At 58.4% G+C, this 27,993-nt stretch overlaps 1 protein-coding gene and 1 long non-coding RNA gene across 2 annotated transcripts; both read right to left on the reverse strand.

Moving 5' to 3' along the window:
* Positions 1-21,998: 21,998 nt before the first annotated feature.
* Positions 21,999-26,376, reverse strand: LOC138920181 (uncharacterized). Its single transcript, XR_011430934.1, has 2 exons — positions 25,787-26,376; positions 21,999-22,669 (listed from the first exon to the last, which is right to left on the reverse strand). It is a non-coding gene; the product is annotated as an uncharacterized lncRNA (long non-coding RNA).
* A 313-nt stretch (positions 26,377-26,689) lies between these two features.
* BHLHE23 (basic helix-loop-helix family member e23) lies at positions 26,690-27,660 on the reverse strand. Its single transcript, XM_023625946.2, has one exon. It carries the CDS (start codon positions 27,551-27,553, stop codon positions 26,822-26,824), a length of 732 nt encoding a protein of 243 aa, XP_023481714.2. The 5' UTR covers positions 27,554-27,660; the 3' UTR covers positions 26,690-26,821.
* Positions 27,661-27,993: the final 333 nt, after the last annotated feature.

The raw sequence follows: 27,993 nt of genomic DNA on the forward strand, positions 1-27,993 counted from the left end.
TCATCTCTCTGTGTCTCTGTCTCTGTCTCTCTCCCCACAGGGGTCCTGTGCCCGTCACCCACACCATCTATTGAAATGGCTCTAGCTTAAAGGTCCCAGAGACGACTAAATCCAGCTGCCGCGCGGGGCCTGCTGCCGAGAGGTTCCTGCTTCCGCCTCTGCGACACGAGGCTCCACATCCGCCCTGGTGCCCACACTTGCTCAGATGCACCTGTCCTCTGCCCTGCCCCTATTTTCCCTCCTCGAGACTGTGGCCCTGGCCTCTGTCTCTGCCGGGATCACCTCCCCACACACACTTCATCTACACATGTGCACACACGTGTGTACAACTCACATACCAGCATGTACATGTACACACACACGGAGCTTGTGGTGGGGGGTCCCCTCTAGACAAGAGCCCCCAGCACAGGGCTCCTGCCGGTGCTCCTCGTGGAGGGTGCCGCCTAAGTGGAACACAGAAGACCTGGCCTGGGCGTAGGGAGCACCCACTTTTCTGCCTGGCAGAAATACTCAGCATCAAGGGAACAGGGCACCTGCACCCCACACTGGGTGGCATAAATCCGGGTGTGCTGGTCTCAGCATTGATTGGGCACCTTTCTGTGCCCATCTCAAGTGGAGGCAGACACAGGGGAGAAGACCCGCCCTGCTCCGAGAAGCCCGTCTGCATAGGATGCTGAGGCCGTTTCAAATCTTGGTCCCCAATTCCTTCCCTTGAGAGGTGAGCCTGGGTCCCCTCTGCGGCTGTCCAGTCTCTGCTCACAGTCGCTGCTGGGAGGGAATTTCACCGAAGCCGACTTTCTACCCCCTCCAAAAGCAGCGTCCTGCCTTTGCCACGGTGGGAGGTGCACCGAGGGGCTGCTTTAGGAAAGAACCAGGAAAGCGTCAGCTTCAAGGACAGGCCATGGACATGCCACTAAAAGTGCCTGGGACATGTGAGTGACATACATTCTGTCCAATTAAATTATTTAACACGTTGGCATCGTCATCCTGCAAACCTGTGTGTCGCCCTCTTTTCCCTCCTTCCTCAGCTTGGACACCTGCGGTTAGCACTCGGGTGGGAGAGCATTCTCACGGTTTCTCCTGCTCCCGTGAAAAGGAGGCCAGGGGGGCTCCCCATGCTGAGCCTGCACTGCCTGTGCTGCCCCTGCCCCGCGCCCAGCAGGGATGTTTGTACTTTTTGGCTGCCTTTTCTTCCTGTTGTCTATTTTACACCTGCCTGTATGAGCAGCTTTATTAGCAGAATCAGGCGCCTCCCCAGTGCTGTCTGGAAGGCCTGAGGTGGCATCCTGGCATCCTGGGACGGCCAGAGGAAAGTGCTGCAGACGTTGGGGCTTAAACAACAGAAACCGATTCCCTCGCAGCCTGGAGGCTGGACGTCCAAGACCCAGGTGTGGGCAGGGCTGGATTCTCCGAGGCCTCTCTCCTTGGCGCACAGAGGCCATCTTCTGCCTGTGTCCTCACGTCTTCCTTCTGTGTATATCTGTGTCCTCATCTCCTTCTTATAAGGACCTCAGTCGGACTGGATTACAGCCCATCCAGATGATCTCTTTTTAACTTAGTTACCTTTGCAAAGACCTTATTTCCAAATGCAGTCACGTTCTGAGGTCCTGGGAGTTGGGGCCTCGACATACAAATTTGGGGGGTACACAGTTCAGTCCCTAACAGTGCTACGCTGTCCTTTCCACCTGTCCTGAACCCAAGCCCCCAGGAGCCAGCCGAGGCTGCCCCGGAGAGCACAGCAGATGCTGCGGGCTGTCCACCCCCTTAGGGACAGGGGTGAGGGGTACTGGTGCTCATAGCTGAGTCCCTTTCCCAAGGTTGACCTCCCAGGGTCAGCCTGAGTCCAATGACTTATCAGCATGGTGGCAGAGGCCCTGCCTTTGGCCTCAGTTGGGGCAACCCTGAAGGCCCTCGGGCTCCAGAGCTCGCCGTGGGGCGGCGGAGCCTCTGCTGTGGCTTCATCACCTCCCGACTTCTCCCCTGCCCTGTCTTGCCCTCCACGGTGCCAAGAAGCCCCAGGATTTCCTGCAGCAAATCTCCATCTTGGCGTCATCTGCATGGGCCCAGCCTGAGGCAAGGCCCCAAACTCCAGCTCGGGGGGGTTCCCCGCAGCCTCTCTGAGCTTGGGACAGACCCATGCCTTCCCTGTTTGAGACTCTTCATATGTTAAAAGAGAAGGACACGCCAAAGCAGGGTTAGGAGATGGCAGCTTAGATGAGACGCTCACAACGCCCCAGCCAACAGTATTCCATAAAAATGATGAGGCAGCTCACTCCTGCTCACCACAAGGAAGCCACGGGACCTATAAACCCTGAGGGACACGACGGCCCACGGAGAAAGGGGCAACATCATTACCCCCTCAGGGAAGTCCAAATCAAACCACTGTGAGGGACCACAGCACACCCACCAGGACAGACAGACAGGAGCAGGCGTTGGCCATGCTGTGGAGAAAGCAGAACCCTCACACAGGGCTGGTGGGGGTGAAACGGTGCAGACCATCACAAGGTTAAATACAGAGTCACTGTAGGACCCAGCAATTCCACCCCTAGGTACAGACCCAAGAGAAATGAAAATGTGCTCAGACAACACCCGTACGTGAGTGTTCACAGCAGCACTGTCCACAATCAGCCCAGGTGTCCATCAGCGGGTGAATGGACAAACCAAATGTGGTCCGTCCACACTCGGGAATATTAATCAGTCATAAAAAGGAATGAGGCACTGACTCAAGCTATGCAGTGGGTGAACCTTGAAAACATGATGTTCAGCCAAAGAAGCCAGACACGAAAGCCCAGGGCGCACAATCCCACTGATGTGAAATGTCCAGAACAGTAAAGGCCACAGAGACAGAACGCAGACTGCTGGTGGCCAGGGGCTGGGGTTGGCAAGGGGAAAACGGGAGTGACGCCACCTGACATGCGGTCTCCTTTTAGGGGATGAAAATGTTCTGGAACTGGATAGATGTGGTGGTTGAACAACATTGTGAAAGTGCTAAACGCCGCTGAGCTGTTCACGGTAAAACGGCCAATTTTATGTCCTGTGAATTTCACCTCAATTACAAATGTCGGGTGCACAGGTGAGGAGCGGTACATGAGCGGCCTTTCCTTCCCACCCCAGTGCCCAGGCATGTGGTTGGGCAAGTGTGGGGCGCAAGTGGCCCTCCTTGGGTCAGCCCTCCTCGAGGCCATGGAAGGGTCCTGGGGCCCGTCTGTGTCCGAGAGCTGCCAAAGCTCCTTTGAGAGTGGGGAAAGAGGGCCCAGACCCCCGAGTGAGGTGCCATCCACCACCACCATCCCAGGATGCCCCCGGAGGCGGGTCCCTGTGGGAGGTGGAGGAGGGGGCTCAGAGCGGGTGGCGGCCTGCCAGGGGTCACGTGGCTCCCGGGCAGTGCAGGGGTGCGTGCGGCACCAGCGTCCTCCTGGACCAGCACCTGCTTCTCTCCCGCAGTGTGAAGACGTTACCCTGAGAGACTTCACACCAGTGACACAATCTTTGCCGGGAAAGCAGAACTTACGAGTGGGGATGAGTGACCCCAAGAGTGGATGGCTAACGTTCGGCGACTGTGCTTAGGCCGTTGTCGTGAGGGCGTGCTGCTGCACGGGCGGGGTCCTCTGTGCCCTCTGCTCGGAGACTTAGCCCCCGCCGGAGCCTTGCAGCCCCTTGTCCAGAGCAGTGACCGTGTTGTTCCCTGTTTGCCGGAGTCCCTCTCGGGCACCTCCCTCCCTGGCTCCCTGCCCATGGACGCTCACCGAGGGGCCGCTCCATCCCGTCCCAGTTCAGGGTTCCAGCCCATGGTCCTCCTTCCTCTGTCCCCCGAGGACAGCGTCCTCCTCCCTCCCCTCACCCCCCAGGACAGTGGTCCTGTTTTACGGACTGAGATTAGAGGCTTGTTCAACAGTATAAGGTGCAAAAGTCTCCTGAAGGTCATTTGGGGCCGGGGCATCCCCTCCCCTGGTCCCCTCAGCAGAGAGACAGGTAGAGGAAACCCTAGCCCTCCACGTGCCTCATCAGCCCTCATGTCCCCATTCCATGGGGCTGATCCCAGGTGGCTCCTCTATCCCTCGGGCACCCCTGAGTCCCCATGGCTGAGCCAGCATGAGGAAGTTGGGGCCAAGCCCCCAGGCAGCCCTGGTCTCCCTCCTCCGTGGGACCTGTCCTGAGCTGGGCATGGGCGGCACTTCCTCCCGTCGGCCTGTGGGGACCAGCTTGGCGGGGTGCTGCTGTGATGGGTGGGGGAGCTCAGAGGCGGAGGACTGGTGTGTTCCTGATGGGCCCTCAGGATCACTGTGTCCTGACATTTGCTCCCCAGGCTGATGAGTTCTCAGGGAGGGAAAGCCGGCCCAGCCTGCAGGATGCCTCTCTGCTCCCCCGCCCCCAGCAGTTTTGCCCCAAATGGATGATCTGAGCACAGACGGATCTGAAGGAGCCAGCTCGTGAGGGCACCAGAGCTGCAGGCCACCCGGGACCCCCTTGACTCCAGGATGGTTTCCATCAAACTGGCAGGCTTTCCTGGAGAAACTTCCCTGGTTCCTTGCCGGGCCGGCTGAGCCTGGTTGTCACCCCACAAGGCCACACACATGGGTCCTTTCCAACATTCCCATCTCCACGTCTCCTTTGCCGAAATGACTCTCACCAGAGTTAATTCTTTTACGTGAAGAATGTACGACAGGGCTTGGCTACTTGGTCCCTGTCAAAACTGGCCAACAGTGGCGCCTGGTCTCTCTTGGGATCTGGGTCCCCTCGTCCAACTGCTCCTGGGTGGGTCTGAAGACCTAATTTTTGCTAAGCAGAGTTTTTTCTTCCATCAACCTCTAGTTAACACCACAGGCAACCCTGAGCTGAGCCCAGCGGCACTGTGCAGGCCTCAGGCAAAGATCAGCCAAATATTTGGGGCAAGAACAACATCCTTGGCGTCCAAACAGCTGGACCAGGGTCCCCAGTGCCAGCTGATTACTTGCTTTGGCTGCCTGTGCCTGACCCCAGCTTGACACCCCAGTCCCATCCTTCCTCTCCATCCAACGACGACCAGGGATGTGGCTCTGGCCAGCCCAGTCCTTCCTTCCCCCTCTGTCCTGTGGGGCTGAGATGATGAGATGATGGTGGGCCTTGCTTATAATGGGCTTCCTGCCCTGCCATCCCCAATGCAAAGCCCTTGCTCATATTCAATATTCGGTCCATACTGAGTCGTGACTGTAGGCAGCAAGTAGCCTCAGGCCAGTTTCCGTCCTGGGACCATCTGCTGTTTGGGAGCAACGAGACTTGGGTAGCAGGCAGCCGGGTGTTGCAACTTTCCTGTGAGGAGACCCCTCAGAGCTGGCCAGGCCTGTTCTGGCTCCCTAATTAGCAACTCCCCCAGCCCCACCTGATGATCAGACCCCCACCCTGGGCCTGGGCCCATGGGTTCCTGTCACGGAGCTGTCTCCAGAATGGGCCCTAATTGGCGGCTTCGGAGCAGCTCTCAGTGAGACTGGAATGAGGGGCCTGCAGCCGCCTCCTCATGGGCGGAGGGCTGGCCTCTGTGGTCTGCATGGGGCGAGGACACCGCCGGGGGCGGGTGGGGGCAGTCAGGGTGGCTGGCCCAGCCCCTGATCAAATCTTTGGGACAGACTAAGCCAGAGCACTCAGTTTATTTGCAGAAAATCGAAGAGCAGAGAGAGGGCCCTAATGAAGGCGTCTGCCAGAGCTCAGTCCAGTCCAGCTGCCCCACGAGGCGGGGAGGGTCACCTCCTCCAGCCCCGGCCCCGGCACCTCGTCCGCAGCCCTGACGGACGCTTTTCCCCTCTCGCTTTGTTCTGTCGCTGTGGCCGCACTGGGGAGTCGCCTCCCTGCTGACAAACGCATGTCTTTGTCCCGGGCAGAAACGGGCCTGTCTTCTTGGCTCACCAGCAAGGTTCAAAGGGGCTTGAAAAATAAGTGTTTCCGTAAGTTTTAGCTGACATTCCATTTTAATGACTTTTTAAACAAAGTAACTATTAAACGTGTGCAGTTTACGGTCTCCTGATGTCTGACAGGTGTTTTTGCCCATGTGGGAAGCAGATGCTAATGGCATCCTCCTAATAGCTCACAAATTACAAGGACTTGGCACTTCCCTCTGTACGTGGCGCTGCCAATGGCCAATTTGTTCTTCAGAAGTGGCCACGTCGGCCTGTCAATCAGCTCTTGCCGTAGGCACTTTTTGGTGATTAGAAGCCCCTTAGAGAGCGAGAACTCCAAATTAGTTTTAAATAAAAAATAAGAATATTCATGCTGTTGAACATCTAAAGGTAAGAGGAACAACAGAATCCAAATCGGCTGGCTTGGGTCCTGGTGTTGCTGGCAGAGGGGGCTTCGGGGCCCAGACCCACCGGGGGTCCCTGGGGACAGAGGCGCAGCCACAGAGGTCGGGGTGACAGGTGCAGGAGGGATGCAAGTGACTGGAGGCCAGCCTGAGACGCACAGCCCCAGGACAGTGGGACTGGCGGGTGCCAGGTGGGCGCTTTTCATGTTGACTCGGTGCCTTTGCGGGGACATGAAAGCTCATCCTGAGGAGCCGGGGGAGAAGAGCCTGTCTCCTTGAGAGGAGAACAAACGCTCCCTTTGAAGGAGGTGATGAGAACACAGCATCGGGTGGGCGGCGTGGGCATGCCCAGCCGTGAGGCCCAGGCTCCCGTCCTCCTTCCACCCTCCTTGGGGCGCCGGCCGCTGCCTCTCCCTCTGGGCCCGGGTGTGTGGGTTCAGCCCTGCCGCCACCTCCTCCACATGGGTAAGTTACATCTCGCTGTTGTCCCCTCTGGGAATTGAGGTGACAACCGTGTGAACTGCTTCCAGGGTCCTTGCTGGGCTCCCTGGGCCCAGGCCCTGTCCAGGGTGCTGACTTGAGGTGTCAACTCAGACTCGGTCTTGCCCAGCTCAGGAAACAGGCCTGGATCACTTGTGGGACGGGAAGTGGGGCCAGCCTGGGCCGAGGGAAGTCAAGGTGGCTTCCCTGAGGAGGTGACATCTGGATGGGGTCTTGAGGGGGCAGGGAGAGTCAGGCAAAGGTCATTCGAGGCTCCAGGAACAGGGCCCGGTGGGTGCAGACTGCTGCAGGTTAATGCCTCGCTGTGTGGGCTCAGGGAACTGCTCCGAGACACCGTTGGGGTAAGTTGGCTGCATGGGAGCCTCCAGAACATCCTGACCCTCACTCCTCCGGCTCCCCAGAAAGTCCCAGCACAAAAGCTGAGGACAGATCCAGGGATGCACAGGTGCCCTGGCCAGCCTGCCGTGGGGTCCCAGGGGCCGTCTCCATCCTCTCCCACCCAGAGCCTGCAGACAGCAGGTGCAGGTGAGAGGCTGGGGTCAGTGGGCAGGCAGAGTGATGGAGGGGCCTGGGGTGGCTGGAGGACAATGAGCAGAGCTGGGGCAGGCTGGGAGGCAGTGACTCCACATGGGGCAGGGGACAGCCTCAGGCCTCATAAGAAAGGACAGACTTAGAGCAGAGGCAATGGGGTCCATGAAAGCAGGGTGGACCCACCCAAGGCTGGCGGGGCCTGGGTGCAGGGCACTGCTGTCTGACTACCAGCCTCTATGGGGCTGGAATGCATGACCAGCAGCCACTCCAGTCTCCCCAGAACGGGCCCAACAGCACAGACTCTCTCTATCTCCTCCTAAGAGTATCCTTCTGGAGCCCAGACAGACACTCCAGGCCCAAGAAGGCTCAGTTTCCCCTTGGCATCCAAGATCTGCCCCTCCACACGTGTCTCTCGAGGTGTCTCCTGGTCCTGGGGGTGGACTCTTCATGCCACTAGCAGACTTGAGGGCGCTGCTCTCTGCTCTGAGCTGTCCTGTGTGCTCAGACTTTGGGGACGGGGTCCTCAGACTGTGTGCAGCCCGGGGCTGGACGCTGTGAGCCCAAGGGCCCAGGAGTTGAGGCTGCCCCAGGGGGTGTGGTGAGGAGCACTCCCTCCATCTCTGATCTGAGATCGAGTCCTGGGGCTGAACGTTCTCTGCTCTGGTCCAAGTCTGAGGGCAGTGGGACAAGCCCAGAGGAGGTCACACGTTTAGGCCAGAGAATGAGTGAAGTCCTCTCCAGCCTCCTTGCCTGGCCCCCGTGGTCCAAGGTCACAACCCCCAGCACCATTTTCACTGGCTATAACGCTTGTCCTCCAGAGTTCCCCTTAATGTGTCCTTGACAGACAAAGACAAATCCATTTTAGGGCCCCTTCATCCTGGAGTTGGCTTCCAGGACTGTCTCCCTGGCCTTCCAGAGCCCTGGGCGGGGAGGGGACAGAGCCCCAGTGGGGCCGGGGGACAGAGCCCCAGTGGAGCGGGGGAAACAGAGCCCTAGTGGGGGGGGGGGGGACACAGAGCCCTAGTGAGGGGAGGACAGAGCCCTAGCAGGGGGACAGAGCCCCAGTGGAGCCGGGGGACAGAACCCTGCCAGGGGTGGGGACAGAGCACCAGTGGAGCAGGCGGCACAGAGTCCTAGCAGGGGAGGGGGGCAGACAGAGCCCTAGCAGGCAGGAGAAGGCCGCTGCTCATTGCACACAGGTCAGCTCCCAGAAGCAGACGGGGGCTGTGAGACCCAGGGTAGCCTCTTAAAGTGGCCCAGGAGAGGATCTGGGATGGAGACGCCTCCTCACCAAGGACGGAGAACTTTGCCCCAGTACTGCAGGCCACCGACCTCCCAGGCCAGAATGCAGCACCACAGCCCTGGGGCCCATTTCTCCAAACTTCTCAGGAGTCTTCATCCCGGGTCCTCATGGGAGCTGACACTTGGAGGGAGTCCCTGAAGCCCAGACGGGAGCTCTCCATCCAGACTCAGGCTGCAGGCCCTGCCTGGAAGCTGCTTGATCTTTACAGTGACCCACCCTCTCTGAGCCTTGGTGACCTCAACTGGAACGAGTGAGGGAGCATGGCGAGCCTCCCGTTTCAAGGTGTGAAATGAGTAAGAGAAACCAAAGTGGAGCAAACTGGAGTGGAGGGCCTGCCGGGGAGCCCTGGCCCATCACACACTGCCTATCACTCCAGACAGGAGACGGACTTGCACCTGGACAGGAAGCACAGCTACCTCACTGCTGCAGAAGATTTCTCTCCCGACCCGGCAACAGCCCAGCCAATGAGAAACACCGAAGCTCAGCCAATGAGAAACGCCACACCCCAGCCAATGAGAAATGCCACAGCCCAGCCAATGAGAAACACCGAAGCTCACCCAATGAGAAACACCAAAGCTCAGCCAATGAGAAACAGTACTTTTCAGCCAATGAGAAAGGCCACAGCCCAGCCAGTGAGAAAGGCCACAGCCCAGCCAGTGAGAAACAGTGCATTTCAGCCAATGAGAAACACCACAGCCCAGCCACTGAGAAACGCCACAGCTCAGCCAATGAGAAACAGTGCATCTCAGCCAATGAGAAATGCCACAGCTCAGCCAATGAGAAACGCCACAACCCAGCCAATGAGAAATGCCACAGCCCAGCCAATGAGAAACGCCACAGCCCAGCCAATGAGAAACGCCACACCCCAGCCAATGAGAAACGCCACAGCCCAGCCTATGAGAAATGCCACAGCCCAGCCAATGAGAAACACTAAAGCTCAGCCAATGAGAAACAGTACTTTTCAGCCAATGAGAAAGGCCACAGCCCAGCCAGTGAGAAAGGCCACAGCCCAGCCAATGAGAAACACCACAGCCCAGCCAATGAGAAACAGTACATTTCAGCCAATGAGAAACGCCACAGCCCAGCCAATGAGAAACTCCACAGCCCAGCCAGTGAGAAAGGCCACAGCCCAGCCAATGAGAAACGCCACAGCCCAGCCAATGAGAAACAGTACATTTCAGCCAATGAGAAATGCCACAGCCCAGCCAATGAGAAGCCGCAGCCGCCCATCTGTCCCTCCCCCAGTGGACTTCCGTCTGGAGCAGCCCCGCCCTCTCCCTTTTCTCTATAAAAGCGGCTCCTACGTTGCTCTCTCAGTTTGCCTGCGGTTCACGAGGGTACCTTCCCGAAGCTGCGATTCTTCTGTCTATTCCCAAATAGACTCGTTCTGAGGGTAAGGTGACCGGTGAGTTTGGTTTCCAGCTGACAGGGGCTTAGACAGCGCCATGTGTGCGGGGAGCCTCGCCAGGCGCGGACACGGACGGGCTCTGGGTTTGATCACAGCGCTGGGCGTTGCCCTCCAACCTGCCCTCTTTCTGTAGGGTGACCCGCTGCTCCCAGGGCAGAGCGCAGACTCTCCCACGGCTGGTCCTCCAGCCTGGACCTCCGCTCAGCCGGGACACCTGGCACCTGCCTCCCGACCTCTTCGTTCCCACCCACGTCGTCCTGCTCTCATCCCTGAGGGCCACGCTCCTGCCTCAGGGCCTCCGCACCTGCTCTTTCCCTGCCTGGGTCCCTCCCCCTCCACTCTTCTGAGTTCAGCCCAATGTCACCTCCTCCAGGAAGCCTTCCTTTGTCTCAGGCTGTTATCTGGTTGCTGTCCGTCCCTGTTCTCGACTGTGGATTCTGCCAGGGCTGAGGCCAGCTGTTCTTGCTCATCCATGTGTCCTCAGCAGACAGCTGTGTCAGGCTCGATCATTAACGACCTTTGATAATCAATCAGGGCTAAAGCTGTTACAATCAATACCAGCATTGTCTCATCTTCGTGACTGTCTTTTACAAATTTACCATTTTAACCATTTTTAATGTGCAATCACCACCACTATCTAGTGCCAGAACTTTTTCATCACTGCAAAAGACACCTCATACCCACTAGCAGTGACCCTCAATCCCCTCTTACCCTCAGCTCCTGGCAACCACTAATCTACTTTCTCTCTCCCGGGATTTGCCTCTTCTGGGCATTTCACACAAGTGGAATTACACACTGGATGGTCCTTTGTGTCTGGCTTCTTCACTGATCACAGTGTTTTCAGGGTTCATCCATGTTGTGTGAATCAGTACTTCACTACTTTTCATGGCTGAATGGTGTCCCATTGTCTAGAGAGACACATTTTGTTTATCTGTTTATGAGCTGATGGGCATTTGGGTTGATTCCACCTTTTGGCTACTTTTTAGTAGTGAACAGCACTGAACAGTTATTAAATATATGCATGCACAAGGGTCTGTTTGAGCCCCTGTTTTAAATTATGACTGTCGTTTGAATTCACAAATCCTCCCTCGGCCTTTGGTTACTCATGGTTTAGAGGGAGGGTGACTAAGTGTTCCCCTGGTCCCCAGAGGAGCAAATTCTAACTTCTCAGCCAGGAGAGAGCCACTCCCACCAGGACAGCCCCTCGCTATCGCTGCTGCCCGGGCCGCGGGCTAGCACGGCGCCTGTGCTTCTTTGCTGGAGCGGCTGGGCAGCCCAAGTCTCCAGCGAAAGCCCTGCCACACTATTAAATATTTTAGCGAATAAAATTTTGTTTTAAACGTGCGGCCAGATGTCCAAGTTGACAAAGTGCTCAAGGCATTTGACTGATGAAAAGCCGGAGCGCTTGGTGAGTGGGATTTGAAACAAGCCCTGAGGCAAGTGTGTGATATTAAAAACATCCTGGGCTCCCTCATGCGGGCTCAGGTGCACAGAGGTTTGAAGGCGAGGGTCCATCTGTCACCGCGATTGCGTCCTGACACTCAACAAAGCTGGGTAGATCTCGGAGCGGTGGCCACTCTGCAGCAGGCCCAGAGTGGGATGCTTGTCACAAAGGAAGTGCCATCAATATTCATGGCTGGGCCTGCTGGTGGCCTTGGGAGGGCCTGAGCGTGGGCTGGGCTGGGCGGTTTACAGGGGACGGCAGCAGCCACGGGGCAGGCCCCTTTCTGTGGCCTGGGCTCTTTGCTTTGGTTGATGAGGAGCAACTGCTTCCTGGCAAACTCTGCCTCCAGAGTCTGTGGAAGCATCCGAGACGGACGGGAACCCACAAGGCTGTGGTCCTCTTCTGGGCAGAGGGAGAGAGCAGCCCAGGCCACAGGAAGGCAGACCTCTCCCCAAGCAGAGAGGAAGAGAGAGAGAGAGGCCCTGAGAGGGATGGGAGGCCCAGGGGGCATGGAGGCCCGGGGGGATGGAAGCGGGGGGGGGGGGGGGGGGGGGGGATGGGGGATGGGAGGCCCTGGGGGGATGGGAGGCCCTGGGGGGATGGAGGCCCGGGGGGGATGGGAGGCCCATGGGAGATGGAGGCTTACAGAGGGATATACAACCAGGCAAAACACTTTTAGAATTAGCAGAAAGCCTGAACTCTGTTGTTTTTTTAAAATCCAGGGGCTTGATGTCCGACACTGCTCCCCAAGTGTTGCCGTGTGTAGGTTTGGACGGACTGACCGTCGTGAATCCAGGACGGTTGGCTTCACTGACACAGATACACGCCTCTGTGCTGCTACGTCCTGCTTGTCTGTCCTGTCCTTATTTGCACCACAGATTTGATAATTTCGGCTGTGATCTAAACGACTGTGTTAATTACTGCCTATTGCGTCCTTGCATCTGAGCTCCCCAGCCCCTCACAATTCCCACAGACCCTGAGGTCGGGAGGGCATCACCCCTTGCAGAGACCAGGCCAGGCCTCCGGAGATGGGCTCTGGTCTGGGGCCGGCCCGGGGGGCCTGGTTCCTCCATCCTCGCACTGACCTCGGGTGCTCACGTCCCTGCATCTGAGAAATGCGGCCGCCCACGTCTCCTCCCTGGCGGCTGCAAGGAGTCAGTCGGCAGAGTCAGCCCCAGGGTCTGGAGACCAAGGGAGGGTCCCAGATGAATCCCGGGAGCTGATCCATGGGGGAAGAAGACGTGTCACGTCCTCGAGAACAGTGTGATCCTTCAGGAAGTTGTCAGTCCTTCCTGCGCTGTCAAGGAACCGCAAGCGGGTCATTTGTGGAAGGGCTTCACGCCTGCCTGGGTGTCCGTCTGCCCCGTCTGCTGAACCCAGGGGCAGCAGGAGCGCACCTCCCCGGCCCGGCAGAGAGTCCTAACAGCCCTTTCACAGACCGGACGCTGAGGCTCGCGGTGGTCAGTGGCTTGTCAGGGGTGCCCCCGTCTGCTGTTCAGCCCTCTCCCCTTCAAGCTGGGCCAGGGCGGTGGGGAGAGGAGGCTCTGCGGTGGGAGAGCCTGGGGGCGTGTTCCAGATCCCAGGATCTGAGCACCTTCTGTTCCCCAAGTGGAGCATGGGGGTGAGGCTCCAGCATCTCCTTCAGAACGTTCTAGCACAACCTCTGCTTCGCCACCGAACAATGGAAACCCCCAAAATGCCACAGAGGAAATGTCATTAGTGCAGTTTTTGTGTAGGACCCAGAACAGCCACTCCTGGGCTGTGAAGTCCTCGCTACGGCTATGCCCATTCTCTTACTTACCAAGGGCCTTTAACGCTGCCAGTAAAAGGTAACGTCAGGGGGTTGACAGAGCCAGCGTGTCTGCATGTTCCCCATCCTGAGTGCTTGGGGAGGGCGTCAGGGGGCAGGGGGCTCAGTGGAGATGACAGGGGGACCCTGCTGGGGTCCAGAGGGAGACATCCCACTGACAGCTGGAAAGTGCAGTCATATCTGCTTGTTGAGTGACTCTCACATCCAGGTACTGAAGATGGACCTGAGGGGACAGAGGAGGACCAGAGGGCAGAGGTCACCGTCTGCAAAAACCCCCAGAGAGAAGACAGCAAGTTGCTCTTGAGAAGGATCGAAGGAGGAGATTCCTTATCCGTGACGCCTTGCTGGGACATTCACATCTAACTGCAGAGCTTGAGGACTTGATGCTAAACTCAAAGAAATGAATGTCTAAAGGTTGAATTTAGACCCTGAGATTGTTTGTGGGCATGTTTTTATGTGTGTGTGGGAGGGTATCTTGGGGTGATTTTCTCTCAATCCCTTCAACTGAACTCTCCTAGTGGGGTGATTTTAAAACACATCCCCAAATTCTCTGACAATCCTCATCTCAAAGGGAGGCTTAATTCTTCTCGAGTGTGGGCTGGACTTACTGAGGTGCTTCTAATGAGTAAACTGCATGGAAGGGACGGTTTGTGTTTTCCAAGATGAGGTTCTAAGTCATTGCTCACCCTGGGGGCCCCCCGCCCTGCTGTGAGGACGCTCAAGCCACCCTGTGGAGGGTCCACGTGGGGAGGAGCTGAGGCCTCTCACCAAGGATGGTGTGAGGAGCCATCTTGGAAGGGGCTCCTCCAGCCCCAGTCCAGCCTGCAGATGACCGGGCCTCAGCCAATGCCTGGTCTGCAGCCTCAGGAGAGACCCTGCGTGAGAGCCGCCCGGCTAAGCCGCTCCTCAGTCCCTGGTCCTCAGACACCGCGAGACGGCAGGTGTTCATGGTTGTTTTGGGCTAATTTGTCACGCAGACACCGAACACACCTAGGAAGCACCGACCAGATGCCCAGGGGGGAGAAAATGTTGAGGTCGCTGCAGAGACCCTTGCACCTGGTGTGGACCCCTCTGTCCCCTGGTCTCTGCCCCCTCGCCCCACATCCCCAGCTGGCTCTGTTCCAGCAAAGTGTCTCCCACCACCAGCTCAAGCCGGCTCTCCTGTGACCCTGTTGGTTGGATCACGATTTACCCCTCGGGGTCAGAGGCCCAGTCTGGCCCCTCTCTCACCCAGCCCCTCGCAGGGCTCGGGGCCCCCGCTGAGCCCCTTCCTGGGAGAAATCACCCACCTCCTTCCTGGGTGGGGTTTGTCAAAGGAAGGAGGAAAGCGCATGAGACACAACCTGCTCTCTCTCCGGCTCCTCAGCCGGCAGCCAAGTGGCCAGCGACGAGCCACTTGACCTTCCCTGTCCGCTCGCCACCTGTGAGACAGGAATGACAACGCAGTGCGAGAGAAGGTCAACACAGAGACATCCACAGAGCGTTCGGCGCGTGCACCCGCTAGACTGAGAGCCCACTGCCCGACAGCCCCCTGACCCGGGCTCCAGGGCGGGCGGCGCAGAAAGGCCCGTGCGTCCGCCTCAGCGGCCCTGTGGCTCGGTGTCTGGGGCCCGCCGGCTCACCTGTAGAACGGGACGGCTGTGCTGCCTGCACGCAGGGGAGCCGCACAGACGCGGCGCGGTGAGGGGCCTGGAGCGGCCCCTTTCCTCTCCTCTGCTCCCTGGGGAGAACAGCATCCTAGAGGCCACCTGAGTGCGCCCAGCGAGGACGCGGGAATCTGCCGGGGAGTCCCAGCCTGCCGCAAACAGTGCTTCCTGTTGCTGCTTTACCGGCGGATCTTGGAAACCGCCCGTGTGCGTGAGTGTGGCGGTGCCCAGTGCCTGGTTGTGGCTGCATGATGTTCCACCCATGGGTGCAGCCGAGTGCCTTCCCGGCCCTTGCCACTGGCAGGAGGTGATGGACAGGCCCTTGCTCTGGGAGCAAGGCTGCTCGTGCCCTTGTGCCCAGGTGTGACTGCGCTGGGGGGAGTGTTCCCACAGCAGGACAGCTGGCCCACAGTCTGAGCCTTTTCCGCGAGGATAGGAATTGCTGGATTGCCTGTCCACACAGAGGTTGAACCCATTCTGCTCCCATGGCCAGGAGTGAGGGTGACACTGCTAAACCAGACCTGTCGCCATGTCCCCAAACAGGCAAAATGTCCAAGTGTAAGTGTGTGTGTGTGCATGCATGCATGGGAATGTGTGTATGTGTGTATGCAGATGTGCACACATATGTGTGACTGTGCATACATGGGCGTGTGAATATGTGCATGCAGATTGTGTGTGCATGGGAATGTACATGCATGTGCATACGTGTGTGCGCACACCTGTGTGGCGTCTTTGGGGTGCTGGAATGAGAAGGGGCCGTGTGGGCTGGAGGAGGGGGGGATGGTAAGGAGGGTCTGTCCCAGGCCTGGCTTGGTGTGCAGCCTGGTTGGGGTGAGCTGCTCTCCATCCCTCCTCCCCAGCAGGGCCAGCTTGATGGCCCGAGACCTGAGTGGCTGCCCGGGCCCTGTGCCCAGAAGGACCCGCGCTTGGTTCAGTGCTCTGCTGTCACCGTCCTGCAGTTCTTAATGGAACGAGGGCCTACATTTCCGTTTTGCACTGAGACTGCAAATTCTGCAGTGAGTCCTGCCCCCAGGACTCTCTGGGCTTTGGAGGAAGGGATGCCGGGCGGGGTCTGCAGCCATGTGAGTGAACCTGGTCAGTGTGGCTTGGGGAGCCTGGGGGCTAAGTGTGCAGGGGCTGGGCACAGTGGCCAGATGCAGCAAAGAAGAATAGGATGGTCGGTTAAATCTGAGATTCAGACAAACGACAAATACGCTTCCAGCATAATTATGCCCCGAGCAATACTTGGGTACTAAAAATTAATTGCTATTTTTTAATCTGGCAATGCCAGCTGGGGGTGTCTGGCCAGGTGGGTGGGGAAGCGCAGTAGTCTGCAGGCAGGATTTGTCAGTGGGCACAGCCCAGCCACAGCCCCCCAATGGCTTTGCGGGTGGCAGACCCCGGGAGCGGCTGCCCTGTGTAGAGCAGGTGGGGCAGGGTGCCCTGCTGCCCCAGGCAGCCTCTGGGGTCAGTCGTCCGGGGAGAGTGTCTGTGGACCTCACCATCCCCGGAATTGGTTGCATTTAATATGGGTAAGGTGCAGAGAAGCGGGTCAAGGTCTCAGATTAGTGCCATCATGGAAAGAGGGCAGCGGCCGTCCATCTGGAGCCAGCTCTGTGTGCCCAGCCCGCAGCTCAGCCCTCAGGCCTCGCCAACCGACGTCTGCTGGTCTCCATTTAATGAGTGGTTTTGGATTAAAATGGGAGCCAACAACAGGGCACCAATCTATATTAAATCTCTGCAAAATGAAAATGGCAAAGGTTTACTCAGGGTCGTTACAGGAGGAAATTTAATCACAGCCTCATCCACAGCGTCCCCTCGCCACCAGATGGACAACTGAGCTGCTGCTCGGGGAGTATGGGTGCCTCCTGTCTGTGAGGAGGGCTTCCTGCTGACGTCTGTGGCCCGGGCACTGCAGGTCCGGCTGAACAGGGCTCAGGGCCGGGCTGGGACACTCAGGCCACATGCACGTGGAGGTCCACCCGTGACATCCAACGACAGCCCTTCGAGCTCACTTTGCTTATTAAAGACTTCTCTGTGTTTTTCTCTATCCAAAAAGTACTACAAGAGAAAAAAGTTGTGACAAGATTCGAGCAGGAAGACGGCTCTCTCGCGCTCCCAGGTAGCAGGACTGTGATCTGTGGGGCTGCCTCCCGGTCCGTTTATCTCACCAGCCATGATCTGGTGGCGTCTTCCCTCTGAGTCCTTCCTCCTTTTCGAAAAGCATTTCCTGTTTCAGTGCGAGATTCTCATGTCTGGTTTACATTCCGTCCTTCTTCCACCTGAGCCCCGAGAAGGGGTCGGCTGACTCAGTCAACGCTAACTGACAGGCAGCTGAGCAGCAGCCCGGGGCGCTGAGCTTGCAGAAAAGTGATATCATGGGGGGCCCCCCGCCGGGCCCTCCCCAGGACTCCTCCCTGACCACTACTGTCATTTTTATTTAATCGGTGAGCTGTCCCAGGCCCCTTACAAGGAGAGTGTGTCAGCCCTCAGGCCAGCTCAGGGCGGTGGACTCGCTCACTCCCGTTTCGCTCCCCCGTGTCTGGGCCACCTCGGCGACTCCTTGCCCAAACTCTCCGCCTCTCATTGGGTCGGAGAAACCACCACCGACAGCCAGGCACGCGACTCTGCGGTTTTAGCCCAGAGGATGTGCTTTCAGGAAAGGGAAGCAGTGTGGGACGTAGTCAGACCAACTCAAGAGGGCCACGGGCATCGAGGGTGCACGGGCTTCTCTGTGTCTATTACGGGGCTGTCAGAATTGCAAGGGCCGTCTTCAGGCACCTCAACACGCCCGCCAGTCGGGTCCTCCCGGAAGGAGTAATACTGGACCTCTCCTTTCATCCCCCAAAAGTCTCTTTCGTGTCACAGAGACTCACGCAGGGCTGCTTCTGCAAGAACCAGGGTGGCCCACAACTTTCAGAAGTCCGCTGGCACCTCCGTGGGGCAGAACGATGAGGCCGCGGCGTGCAGCCCCACGGCAGGCACAGCCCTGAGGTTTGTGGAAACGTCTCACATGGCTCTCCCAGCTCTCATGCTGCTGAGATCACAGCCCCACCTTACAGAGGGTGAGCCCGAGGCATGGAGCGGGAACCGCGGTGAGCCGCAAATGCACAGCTGAGCGAAGGAGGCCAGACAGAAAGCTCCACGCCCGTGAGTCCATCCAGACACGGTCCGGAAGGGGCAAAGCTACAGGGCCACCACATGGATCAGTGGGCGTGGGCCAGGCGAGCACGAGAGAGCTTTTTGGGGAGATGGCAAGATTCCCTCCTGGTTGCAGTGGTGGCTACACGCTGCTTGGTTTGTCGGCACTCAAGACTGTGCCCCTGGGGCGGGTGCACGTTACTGTATGTGAATTATACCTCAACAAGCCTGACTTTAAAAAGTCAAAGAGCAGGCGATAGATGGTTCTGGAAAGAGATGGTGGGGACGGTCGCACAACATCGTGAATGTCTTATGCCGCTGAGCTGTGCCCCCACAAATGGTTAAATCGGGAAGTTTTACGTGAAGTATGTTTTACCACAATACGAAGAAAGAGGACACAGTCTCGCGTAAAAGAAGAAACAGCCCCTTTAGCACAGCCACCCTGCCGCTCCTCCACCTGCAGGCTCTCCCAGCGGCCCCAGGGGTACGAGGGTCTAGCAGAGCACCACTGAGCCTATCGCCTGTTGCTGACATGGAGCCGCCGTGCAGCCCGCTGATCGTCTGGCCGGGAGGACGGCTGAGGCTGACACAGCAGCTCCAGGGCCTGGGGGCAGCGCAGCCGTTCGTGTGTGGCCCACTCAGTCCTCAGGATGGCTCCGAGCTCCCGGCTGGGCTCCGTCATCATCGTCTCTCCACGGGGGAGGAAACAGGGTGCAGAGCCCGCCCTGCCAGGGGCAGCTTTCCCCATCCTGGATAAGGGCGCCGGGCGGAGGCCCGGAGGGGCCTCTGACCTTGTTTGCTCATTTGTTAGGGTGTTGGAAACATTCTTTGTCCACCTGCATGGTGGGCGGAGAGGAGGGGCCGGCGAGAGCAGAGCCTTCCCTTTCAAATGACACAGTTAGCAGTTCTGCGGCCGTAATGAGGCTGCTTAATGAAGTCAGTGCCCTTGAAAGTTCATCCACGTCCCTCATCTGTCAGCATGGCCACCTTCCGACAGAAGATTAATTAACCACCACGTCCCCTGCGGGGAGGGAGAGCAGCCCGACGTGAAAGCGGACAGGGTTAGGGGACGCATGCTTCCTCAGAACGACTTTTTAAACCAGCCTTTCACGCAGCAAGTCAGGGGAAACCGCTGGACATCGTGCTCAGGAGGCGCTGGCCCATCGGCGCCCATCCCTGCAGCCGCCAGCAGCTGCCCCTCCAGCCAGGGCCTGCCTCCTCCAGCCTCTCCCCTGCAGGGGCCTCCTGGGATCTCCTGAAGCCGGACGGCTGCCAGTTAAGTGGGGCGGGTCTGCTGCTGGGGGCGGCCAGGCTGAGCCACGCTGTCTTGGGGCGAGAAATTGGGGGCCCAGGAAGTGACCGCAGCTCAGGAGTGGACCCTCCCCTACTCCCAGTGGAGCTCCCGACTGGCCAGTTCGGCTGTCCTCGCTCCCTCTAGTCCTGGCTGAGGACATCCTCGAGCCAAGCAGAGACTGTCTCTCTCAGGTCCCGCCCGCTGACTGCACAGGGGCAGTCCCACCACCATCTGAGCAGCCTTGGGGCAGTAGTGCCTGTCACGCCCATGCTCAGGGGCGTGGCTTGGCCTTGGCAGTGGTGAAGGGTGTCCCCGGGGAGACAGGGGACGCCTGCAGGAGACTGTGGGACCCCCACCGCTGGAGCTTTTATTTACACTGCTTACCCAATCTTCTCTTTCTGAAAGGGTTGGAGACCTAACCCCTGGTGACCACTGGGTCATTTGCCCAGGACTTGCCAGGTTTAAAACAGCCTGCATTGCGGAAAACCCCCCAGTCCCAGCAAGTGGGCATGGGGGTCACCCTGCTAACCTCAGTCAGACACAAAGACCAGACGGTCGACAGAAAGGGAGGGGGTTTCAAACACTTGTCTTAGAGCGAGATGGGGGTGAGGAGAAACAGCAGAAATGGGGGTTCCGGAGGGTGCCGGGATTGCTCTGTCTCGCGGATCCAGGAACCCTCGAGGGGAATGAGACTGAGCAGAGGGTGACACGTACACACACGCACTGCTCACACATGCATACGTGCACGCACACACAGGGCTCGGGTGAGTCAGGCAGAGAGAAGAGCAGCTGCCCCAGCTCCTCTTGCCTAGCGTCCACCTGGCTCCAGGCTGGGCTGAGGCACCAGGCAGCTCTTCTCCTGGATCGGCCTTTCCTTTCCAGACCAGCCAGCCTTCCCTGAGCCAGATGCAAGCAGCATCACGGTGGGAGCAGTGACCAGGGTCTTGAGCCCCCCAAGCTTGTGATATTTAAGGAGCAGGTGTGATGGTTGGTGGAAGAGGCTACCCAGAGGGAGGAGAGTGTCGTAGACTCTTGTTTTCTTCCCCAAAGAAGCTGCAGGAGTGAGAGGGACAGAGAGGGAGAGAGAGGCAGAAGAGCTATGATGTGTGTGCCGGGAGGGGCCTGGGGCGTGTTCTGTTCCCTGGGCGCAGGCGTCTCTGGAAGCAGCCCTTGGACGTCTGGGACGTTGCTTTTCATCCCATCTGGTGCCCTGAAGTCACTAAGGTGGAGGAGAAGGAGCTGAGAGAAAGCTGGAGGACCTACTCGTTCTGGACATCGCTGCCGACCCCACAGCCCAGAGGGAAGATTCAAGGGCAGATGCGCGTCGTTTTCAAGTCCTGGCAGTAGGTAAAAGGCTTCTAATTTATTTTGGAAACCCAGATTCCTGAACACAAAATAAACACCTTCCATTTGTGGATGATGCTTGAAATGAAGGCACTACCTTCACAGAATTCTCAACCATCTGAGAGCTATGAAGGACGCTGTGGCGGTTGGGCTGGTCCTATCTGATGGGGCTGGTTACTGATGTGCTGGGAGAAAGGACCTTAAAACCCAAACAGGCTTGTTCAGACACAGTTTCTGCCGTCAAGAGTCTGGCTGCCACGGGCCCGCTGGCATTAACTGACTCATCAGTAGTGGGGTTTCTGAACCCCCACTATTACAACTTGTGGGCACGTCCACTCCTGAGCGATGAGCTGCTCCCTTACCAGTTTGCATTCCGTGGACGGCATCCAGGCTACTCCACACAAAACCCCCCAGGGACCTGGCGTGGACCTCGGCAGAGGAGACCTCCCTCCTGCCTTTGCCGTGACCACATGGCAGGGGGGGTCATGTGAGCCCCTCTCTGGTTGGCTCTGATCCCCGTTGGAACCTCCTGGGCAGATGCTGGCTAGGACCGGCCCTGGACTCGCTGCCCCAGGTGTTCGCTGGGGCCATGAAAGAAGGCTCTGTCCCGTGCAGGAGACGCAGAGACCCTTCCCAGGGATTCTGTGACTTCAGTGCCGTCTGTGGTCAAAAAGCAGGAAGGTGCTGAGAGGGCCGGGGACGCAGAGCTCTGGGTGGGCGCACGAGCCAGCGGGCTGCAGAGGGATGACAGCGACAAAAATGCGTCCTGTCAGATGCCTCGTGGCCAGCAGAGAGCATCGCGGGTCCCCTTTGTGTCTCGGGGTTTGTGGCCAGGTTCCCAGACTGGCTGTGGCCTCGTTAGGGCTGCAAGAGCTGTCCACACGGAACTGGGGAGACTGGGTTCCCGTCAGGCCGAATCAGGGCCCCCAGGAGAGCGACTGACTGTGGGTTCATTGCTTTAGACAAAAGGGGGCTTGGAGGCGAAAGAAGGCTGGCCAGGAAGGCTCGGCCATTTCTAACATGCAGGCGAGATGCTCCTCTGAAACCTTTGAGCTAGGATCCTGCTCTCATCCCCGGAGGCACCACCATGTGGTCAGGCTGGCCGGCACGGGGTGGGGTGGGCACTGAGTGTCACTGGGGACAGAAGCCATGGCCAGGTCCACGCATGGCTTTGCATTGCATTCTGGTGGCTGTGCCTCCAAGAAACGCAGACGGAGGCATCTGGGGTCAGAAAGCAGCTTCCCTTTGCATCCTGACCACAGCCAGGCGATAGCCAGCCGACTCCACAGGCCGACCACAGAGGAGCAGACACGTCGGTTTATTCAGAGACCCCTCCACACATGCACCTTAACGAGCGCTCCCCTCCGCTGGAACCTCCGGCATGATTCTGGCTGTCTTCCCACTCAGAGAGCCATGCTTCAGAATAGCTTTTATACATTTATATGAATACGCACGCCTCAGGCACTCAAGCCAGGAAAACGAGCATAAATCACTTTTTAAACCCGGGAAAACGCTGAATCAAAGGTAACTTTGAGAGCCTTTCTGCTCTTATGGTAACGTGGGTTCTGCTCCTTTGGGGTTATTTTGCAAATGTGCATTAACTTTCTAATTTTATGGAACAGACTTTTGGAACACAACATCCAGGGTTATGAATCCAAAGAGGTAATTGTTGGAGAAACGATTTAATACGTTGTAAATCCCTCTATGTCCGTCCCTTCAAATGGGATGCCAAAAGGGATTAAAGACTGAAAACGCATCACCGGCAAATTCACAGGATAAAATTGCTGTAATCATTCTCTGCTGGATTAACCAGGGCTCGGAGCCTCTGCACGGAGCTTCCATCGGAGCGCGCTCAGCCTCGAGGGTGAGGCCAGGCTGTGGCCAGAAGGACGGTTTGCGCATCTCACCGATCATCTTAGGAAAACAGTGTTCGTCCTTTACGACAAGGTGCCTCTTCTTTTGACGTTCCCAACCTGCAAGGAGAACAGACACGCATATTTGGCAATGCATCTGCTCTGGACACTCATTAGCTCACCCGCAGGGCCCCCAGGAGTCTCTGACGTCTGCTTAAGTCAAAGGGAAATCCTGTCTTTGGGACAAAATCAACAGAATGAAACAGTTGGAGGCCAAATGCCTGGTGCGTGGTCTGTTGAACTCAGGTGGGCGATGGCCTCATGGGTCCACACTCCGGTCCCAGGGAGCAGAGCTGGGTTTGGGAGGGTCTGTCGATGAGCTCGGGTGGCCGATGGCCTTGTGGGTCCACACTCCGGTCCCTGGGGCAGCCTGGTTTCTGAGTTTGGACGCCGTTACCTGTCACTGAAAACCAGGGGTGCTGCTTTAGGTGAGCGAGTTTCCTAACGGGGGGAAAATGAAGATCTTTGGGCATAAAGTATTTTGGGCACCATCGGAACTGAGAGTGCTGGGGCCACGCCGGTCACGCCAGTCAGGGAATGAAGACAGGGTGCAGGACCAAGGGACCCCTAAGGAGCCACTGGGCTCGGAGCAGCCAGCCCCAGGCCCCCATGAGCCTGGCTTCATGGGCTCATAACCTGAGTCTGAATGAGTCTTGCTCTGCGAGCTGCTCGAGCGACAGCCGGTGTGGCCGAGCTCTTCATTTGTGGTGTGGCTGGAGGAAGGAGGCCGCGTCGGCTTCCAGACAGCCCCTCGGCCGGAGTAGGGAGGACCCAGGGCTGTCACTACACCGGCTCTCCAGGCTTGGGTGTGCTGGGCCAGTGTGGGGCTGGATGGCCCGTGGAACCGGTGACCAGGTGGACACACGGCCACCACTTCTTGGTAGAAAACAGACAAAGGCCCTTCTTGCCACCTGCCTGGCCCAGCTAGCTCTGGTGAAAGAGGACTGAAGGAGGAACAAGGATGGAGCACGTCCTGTTGTCCAGCAGTAGAATTTATTCCCTGAATCCGGGGCATTTCCTGCTTCCTATCAAAGCGAAGGAAACAAAGGCCCTCCATGTTTGCATTCTTACCATCTAGAGCGGCAATGTCCATGGTGGGGGCCACGAGCCACGTGGGCTGTTGAGCACTTGAAATAGGGCCCGTCTGAATCAAAACGGGCTCTAAATGCAAGACGCACTGCAGTTTGAAGACTTTGTACAAAAAAGAGAATGTAAAATAGCTCCCTAATAATTTAAAAATATTGACTACACCTTGAAATAACATTTTTGATGTGTTGGGATAAATAAAAGTGATTAAAATTAATTTCATCTGCTTTCATTTCCTTTTTTTACGTGGCCAGCAGAAAACGTAAACTTCCCCACGGGGCCTGCATGTTCCTTGCGTGGCAAGGTGCCGGTCTGAAGGGCCATTGTTAACACCTCCGTCCTGGGGACACTTCCTCACACCTCGTCACAGCAGGTTTGTCTTCCTTGCCCACCACGGATCTTGAAAGCTGTTTCCCCAAAGCCCCCTGGTACATAGTTGTATATTCTTCATTGTGGGTCCTTCTAGTTGTGGCATGTGGGATGCTGCCTCAGCGTGGCCTGATGAGCAGTGCCATGTCCGCACCCAGGATTCCAACCAACGAAACACTGGGCTGCCTGCAGCGGAGCGCGCGAACTTAACCACTCGGCCATGGGGCCATCCCTCAAATCCGAGCTATAAACAAAGATCTTTCCTATTTAATTCCTCCCCCAAAGCTGAAAAACTCGAGCCCTGGGTGGTTAGACGCATGGAGATGAGTCCTCTCGAGTCGACCCACAGCAATTCTTGCCACCCTGCGGGAGGCAACGCTCGGGAGACCAGAGCCCCGTCACATGTTCCCAGAGTCTCGAGCTGGCAAACGGGCAGCGGACCGGCGCCCCTGGTTGTATTTTGGGCGCGGGAGCTGCCGGAGTCAGACCCTTTGTGCTGGGAAAGTCTTCCCGGCCCGAGGTTCTTAGAACGGTGAGTGTGCTGCGTGAACTTGTCAGAGGTCAAATGACATCTATCTTGAGAGACCAGATTGCTTGATTGGCGGCTGCCAGAGAGAAACCTCACCTCTGGTTTCACTTTGAAAAACACCACTCGGCCCGTGAAAGGCCGCTGTAGACAAATGGCTTTGCAATTTTAGAAAATGTTTAAATTTAATTTCACTTTTACTTAAACGAAGTTACCCGAAGGATTTACGATTACTTAAATGGTTCTTTTTAAAAATTATTTTCCTCCCAAGAGGGGTACAGAGATTTTTTCCTTCACCTTTTTCTTATTATTTCAGACATTTGCCGGGCGGCTGTTTGCCGACCCGTTGTCCGCATCTCAGAGACTTTTCAGACTCTGTGATTTAGAAGCATGGCCCCAACTTGACACAACTATCTGAAAACTGAAATTACAAGTTCAGTCACAAATGAGCACTACCTAATCTGATATTAAAATTTAATCATATGATTTTTAAAAATCCAGTGAAATCTAATACTTTATGTTGAATATAAATGATGTACAAAACATGGCTGTTTTAACCAGAATAAGCAACTCTGTTTCAGATCATGATAAGTAAGTAATTTACAAAGTTGATTTAGGTCACTTTGAAGTGACCCAGGAGCGAATGACATCTGAGCCTCCCGCAGCCCTGGCTCAGTCTCCCAGAAGGGGCGGAAACATAGTTTCTAACACTCAGGTTTTGGGATGTGCAAAACTGATACACTAGTCTGTTAGGGGGAAAAAAAGACAAGGAAGAAATAAAAATGGAAATTAGCAGCAATCAGTATGAAGCATATATCTTTATGAATAAGACTTAATCACACACTTCATTTTGCAAATACAAAAGGGCCTTTTGAAATGCATTAATTAAAGTTAAACGCTAGAGACAGGCGCTTTGTGTGGCGGAGGTCCTCTCCCCATTAGCGTGGCATTAACGACAGCCGCGGAAATTGGGTTAATAAAGCCGGATATCGTAGCAGAGCCGCCCGCACAAACCCGAGCGGACAGCTCGGTGCCCAGGGCGGCTGGCGGGCTGCGCGGCGCGGGACCCCGGATGGTGGCAGAATTCCGGGCTGCGCACCGACTTAAAAGAGACAGACCCTGTCTTCGCACCAACTTTAAAACAGACAGACCCCACCCTGTTCCAACCGGTCTGGGCGCCGCCCCCGCGTACTCACCGGTGGCCCGGCCTCCTCCCCGGAAATGTGCGGCCGGTTGGCGGGGAGGGGCTAGACCGGACCCTCCCCTGACATCCCAGGGCCAAGTGAGGGCGCGGGCTGTGAGGACCCTTTCTCCGTGCAGCCGCCGTTAAGCAGAGGGCGAGCCGCAGTCTCCATCCAGCTCTACCCGGGCCGCGCCCGGGCGAGGATGTCCTGGCGGAGCGCTGCGGCTGAGTCGTCCAGGGCTGTTCAGGGGACAAATTCTGCAGACTTGGAGGCAGCTGGCGTTGGTCCATCTACCTCTAGAGGTAAGCCCTCTAGGCAGACAAGTAAATAAACATCACAAACTCAGACTTGGGAAAGCCGGAAAGCCACTCCTCGGGGCTTCTTGCGTCCAAAGTCCAGTTCCGCTGCAAACGACAGTTGCAGGGCGGAGTCGGGGTGCGTCGGAGCGCTCGGCTGCGGGGCTGCGGGCGCGCAGGGGTCGTGGAGCCGGCAGAGGCCGGAGGCGCCGGGCGCCGCGCATCCTCGGGGACACGCCCACGCAGAGCGCGGCCCTGCAGTCTGGCCACAGCGGCCAACCGGGGCCGAGGAGGCGCCCGAACGCGAGGGCCACGACCCGCCAAGCCCGGCTACGCTCTGTCCTCGCGCTCCGCGAGCCCGGGGCAGGCGCCAGGCAAGACCCCCTGTTCGGGATGGTGCTAGTCTTCGCTTCCGCTGCGGCCCTGGTTTTCTTTTTGAGGGTGAGCGGCGGTGCCCGGACCACCACTGTTGGTCACCCCCGACCTGTCCCCGGGCTCGATAACTGGGGGCGTCGGGAGGGTGGGCGCTGCGGGCTCCCCGGCATGGATTCCAGCGTCCCCGCTCTCCGGTTCGATCCAGTGCCGAGACAGGCTTTGCGCTTCCCCCAGCCGCCATCTGTTCAAGGGCTGGAAGGGAGGTCGGGCCGCCTTCTCCCCGTTGGCGGGGGTCCGGTGGGGGCAGGGTGACACAGTCATTGGGGGCAATGTAAAATGGAGGACGTGCGCAGAAGGCGGGGGCCGCCCGCGACCCTTACGGCTTCTCGTTACAGTGTTTGCAAAGCGCCGAGGGCGTCCCGGAGAAGGAAGCGCACTTGTCTGGGCAGGGCAGCGCGGCGGCCGCTGAGAAAGGGTACACGGCGGCCTGGCCGAAGGGCGTCAAGGGCGCGGCGGCCACGGGCGTGGCCAAGCCGGGGCCCTGGTTGAGGAAGGCCACGAGGCGCCGCATCTCGTCCAGGGCCTGCGCCTGCATGAGGATGTAGTTCTTGGCGAGCAGCAGCGTGGCGATCTTGGACAGCTTGCGCACCGACGGGCTGTGCGCGTAGGGAATGACGGCGCGCAGCCCGTCCAGCGCGTCGTTCAGGTCGTGCATACGCCGCCGCTCGCGCGCGTTGATGCTCAGCCGCAGCGAGCGCTGCTCCCGGGGCCGCCGCCGCCCGTCCGCCGCACCCCCCGGCCCGCGCCGCCGCCGCCGCTGCTCGAAGGCGTCGTCCTCGTCGCCGCTCTGCTCGCCGCTGCTCTCGGCCGCCGCGCCCGCACCACGGGGCGCGGGCGCCTCGGGGAGGTCGCCGCCCGGACCCGGCGCACCGTAGCCGCGGGCCGCCTCGGGCCCCCGGGCCGCCCCGTAGGCAAGGCCTGCCGCCGCCGCCGCCGCCGCCGCGTAGCCGTGGCTCAGCGCCAGATACGCGTCCCCGGACAGCGACTTGAGCTCGGCCATGGCCGCGCCGCCGGGGCCCGAGGGCTGGCTGGGCGGGCGGGCGCTCATGCGGCCGTGCCCGCGCCGCCCCCGAGGCCCGCCCGAGCCGGCCGCTGCCGCCGCGGTGCCGCTGCCGGCTCCGCGCGTCCGTCTGGCTGGCTGTCGGTCCCCGAGCCTCCGCGCGCGGGGCCTCTCTGGCCCGCCTGGGCCCCACCTCCTGGTCGACTCCTCCTCTCCGTCCTCTTCTCCCCCCCGCCCTCCTCCACCTCGGCCATCTCCCCCTTCCTCCTCCTCTCTTTCTCCCCCCGCCGCTCTCCGTACTCCCCGCTGCCGCGCGCAGGGCTGGCCCGGGGGCGGGCTCTAGCTCCCACTCGCCGGCTCCGGTTTTAAGGTGCGGACGCGCCCGCTGGGACTTCGCGGCCATCCAATCAGAGGGGACCTGGTGACGGCCTCTTTCTGGAGCCTGGCTCCACTAGTGGCGCGGACCCACGACCTGGGGTGAGGGCACC

The sequence above is a fragment of the Equus caballus genome, chromosome 22 (genome assembly GCF_041296265.1).
Source record: "Equus caballus isolate H_3958 breed thoroughbred chromosome 22, TB-T2T, whole genome shotgun sequence".
In the NCBI taxonomy this organism is placed as follows: Eukaryota; Metazoa; Chordata; class Mammalia; order Perissodactyla; family Equidae; genus Equus; species Equus caballus.

Excerpts from the sequence above, each read along its gene's own strand:
- BHLHE23 (XM_023625946.2), bottom strand. The coding sequence starts at position 27,553 with ATGAGCGCCCGCCCGCCCAGCCAGCCCTCGGGCCCCGGCGGCGCGGCC.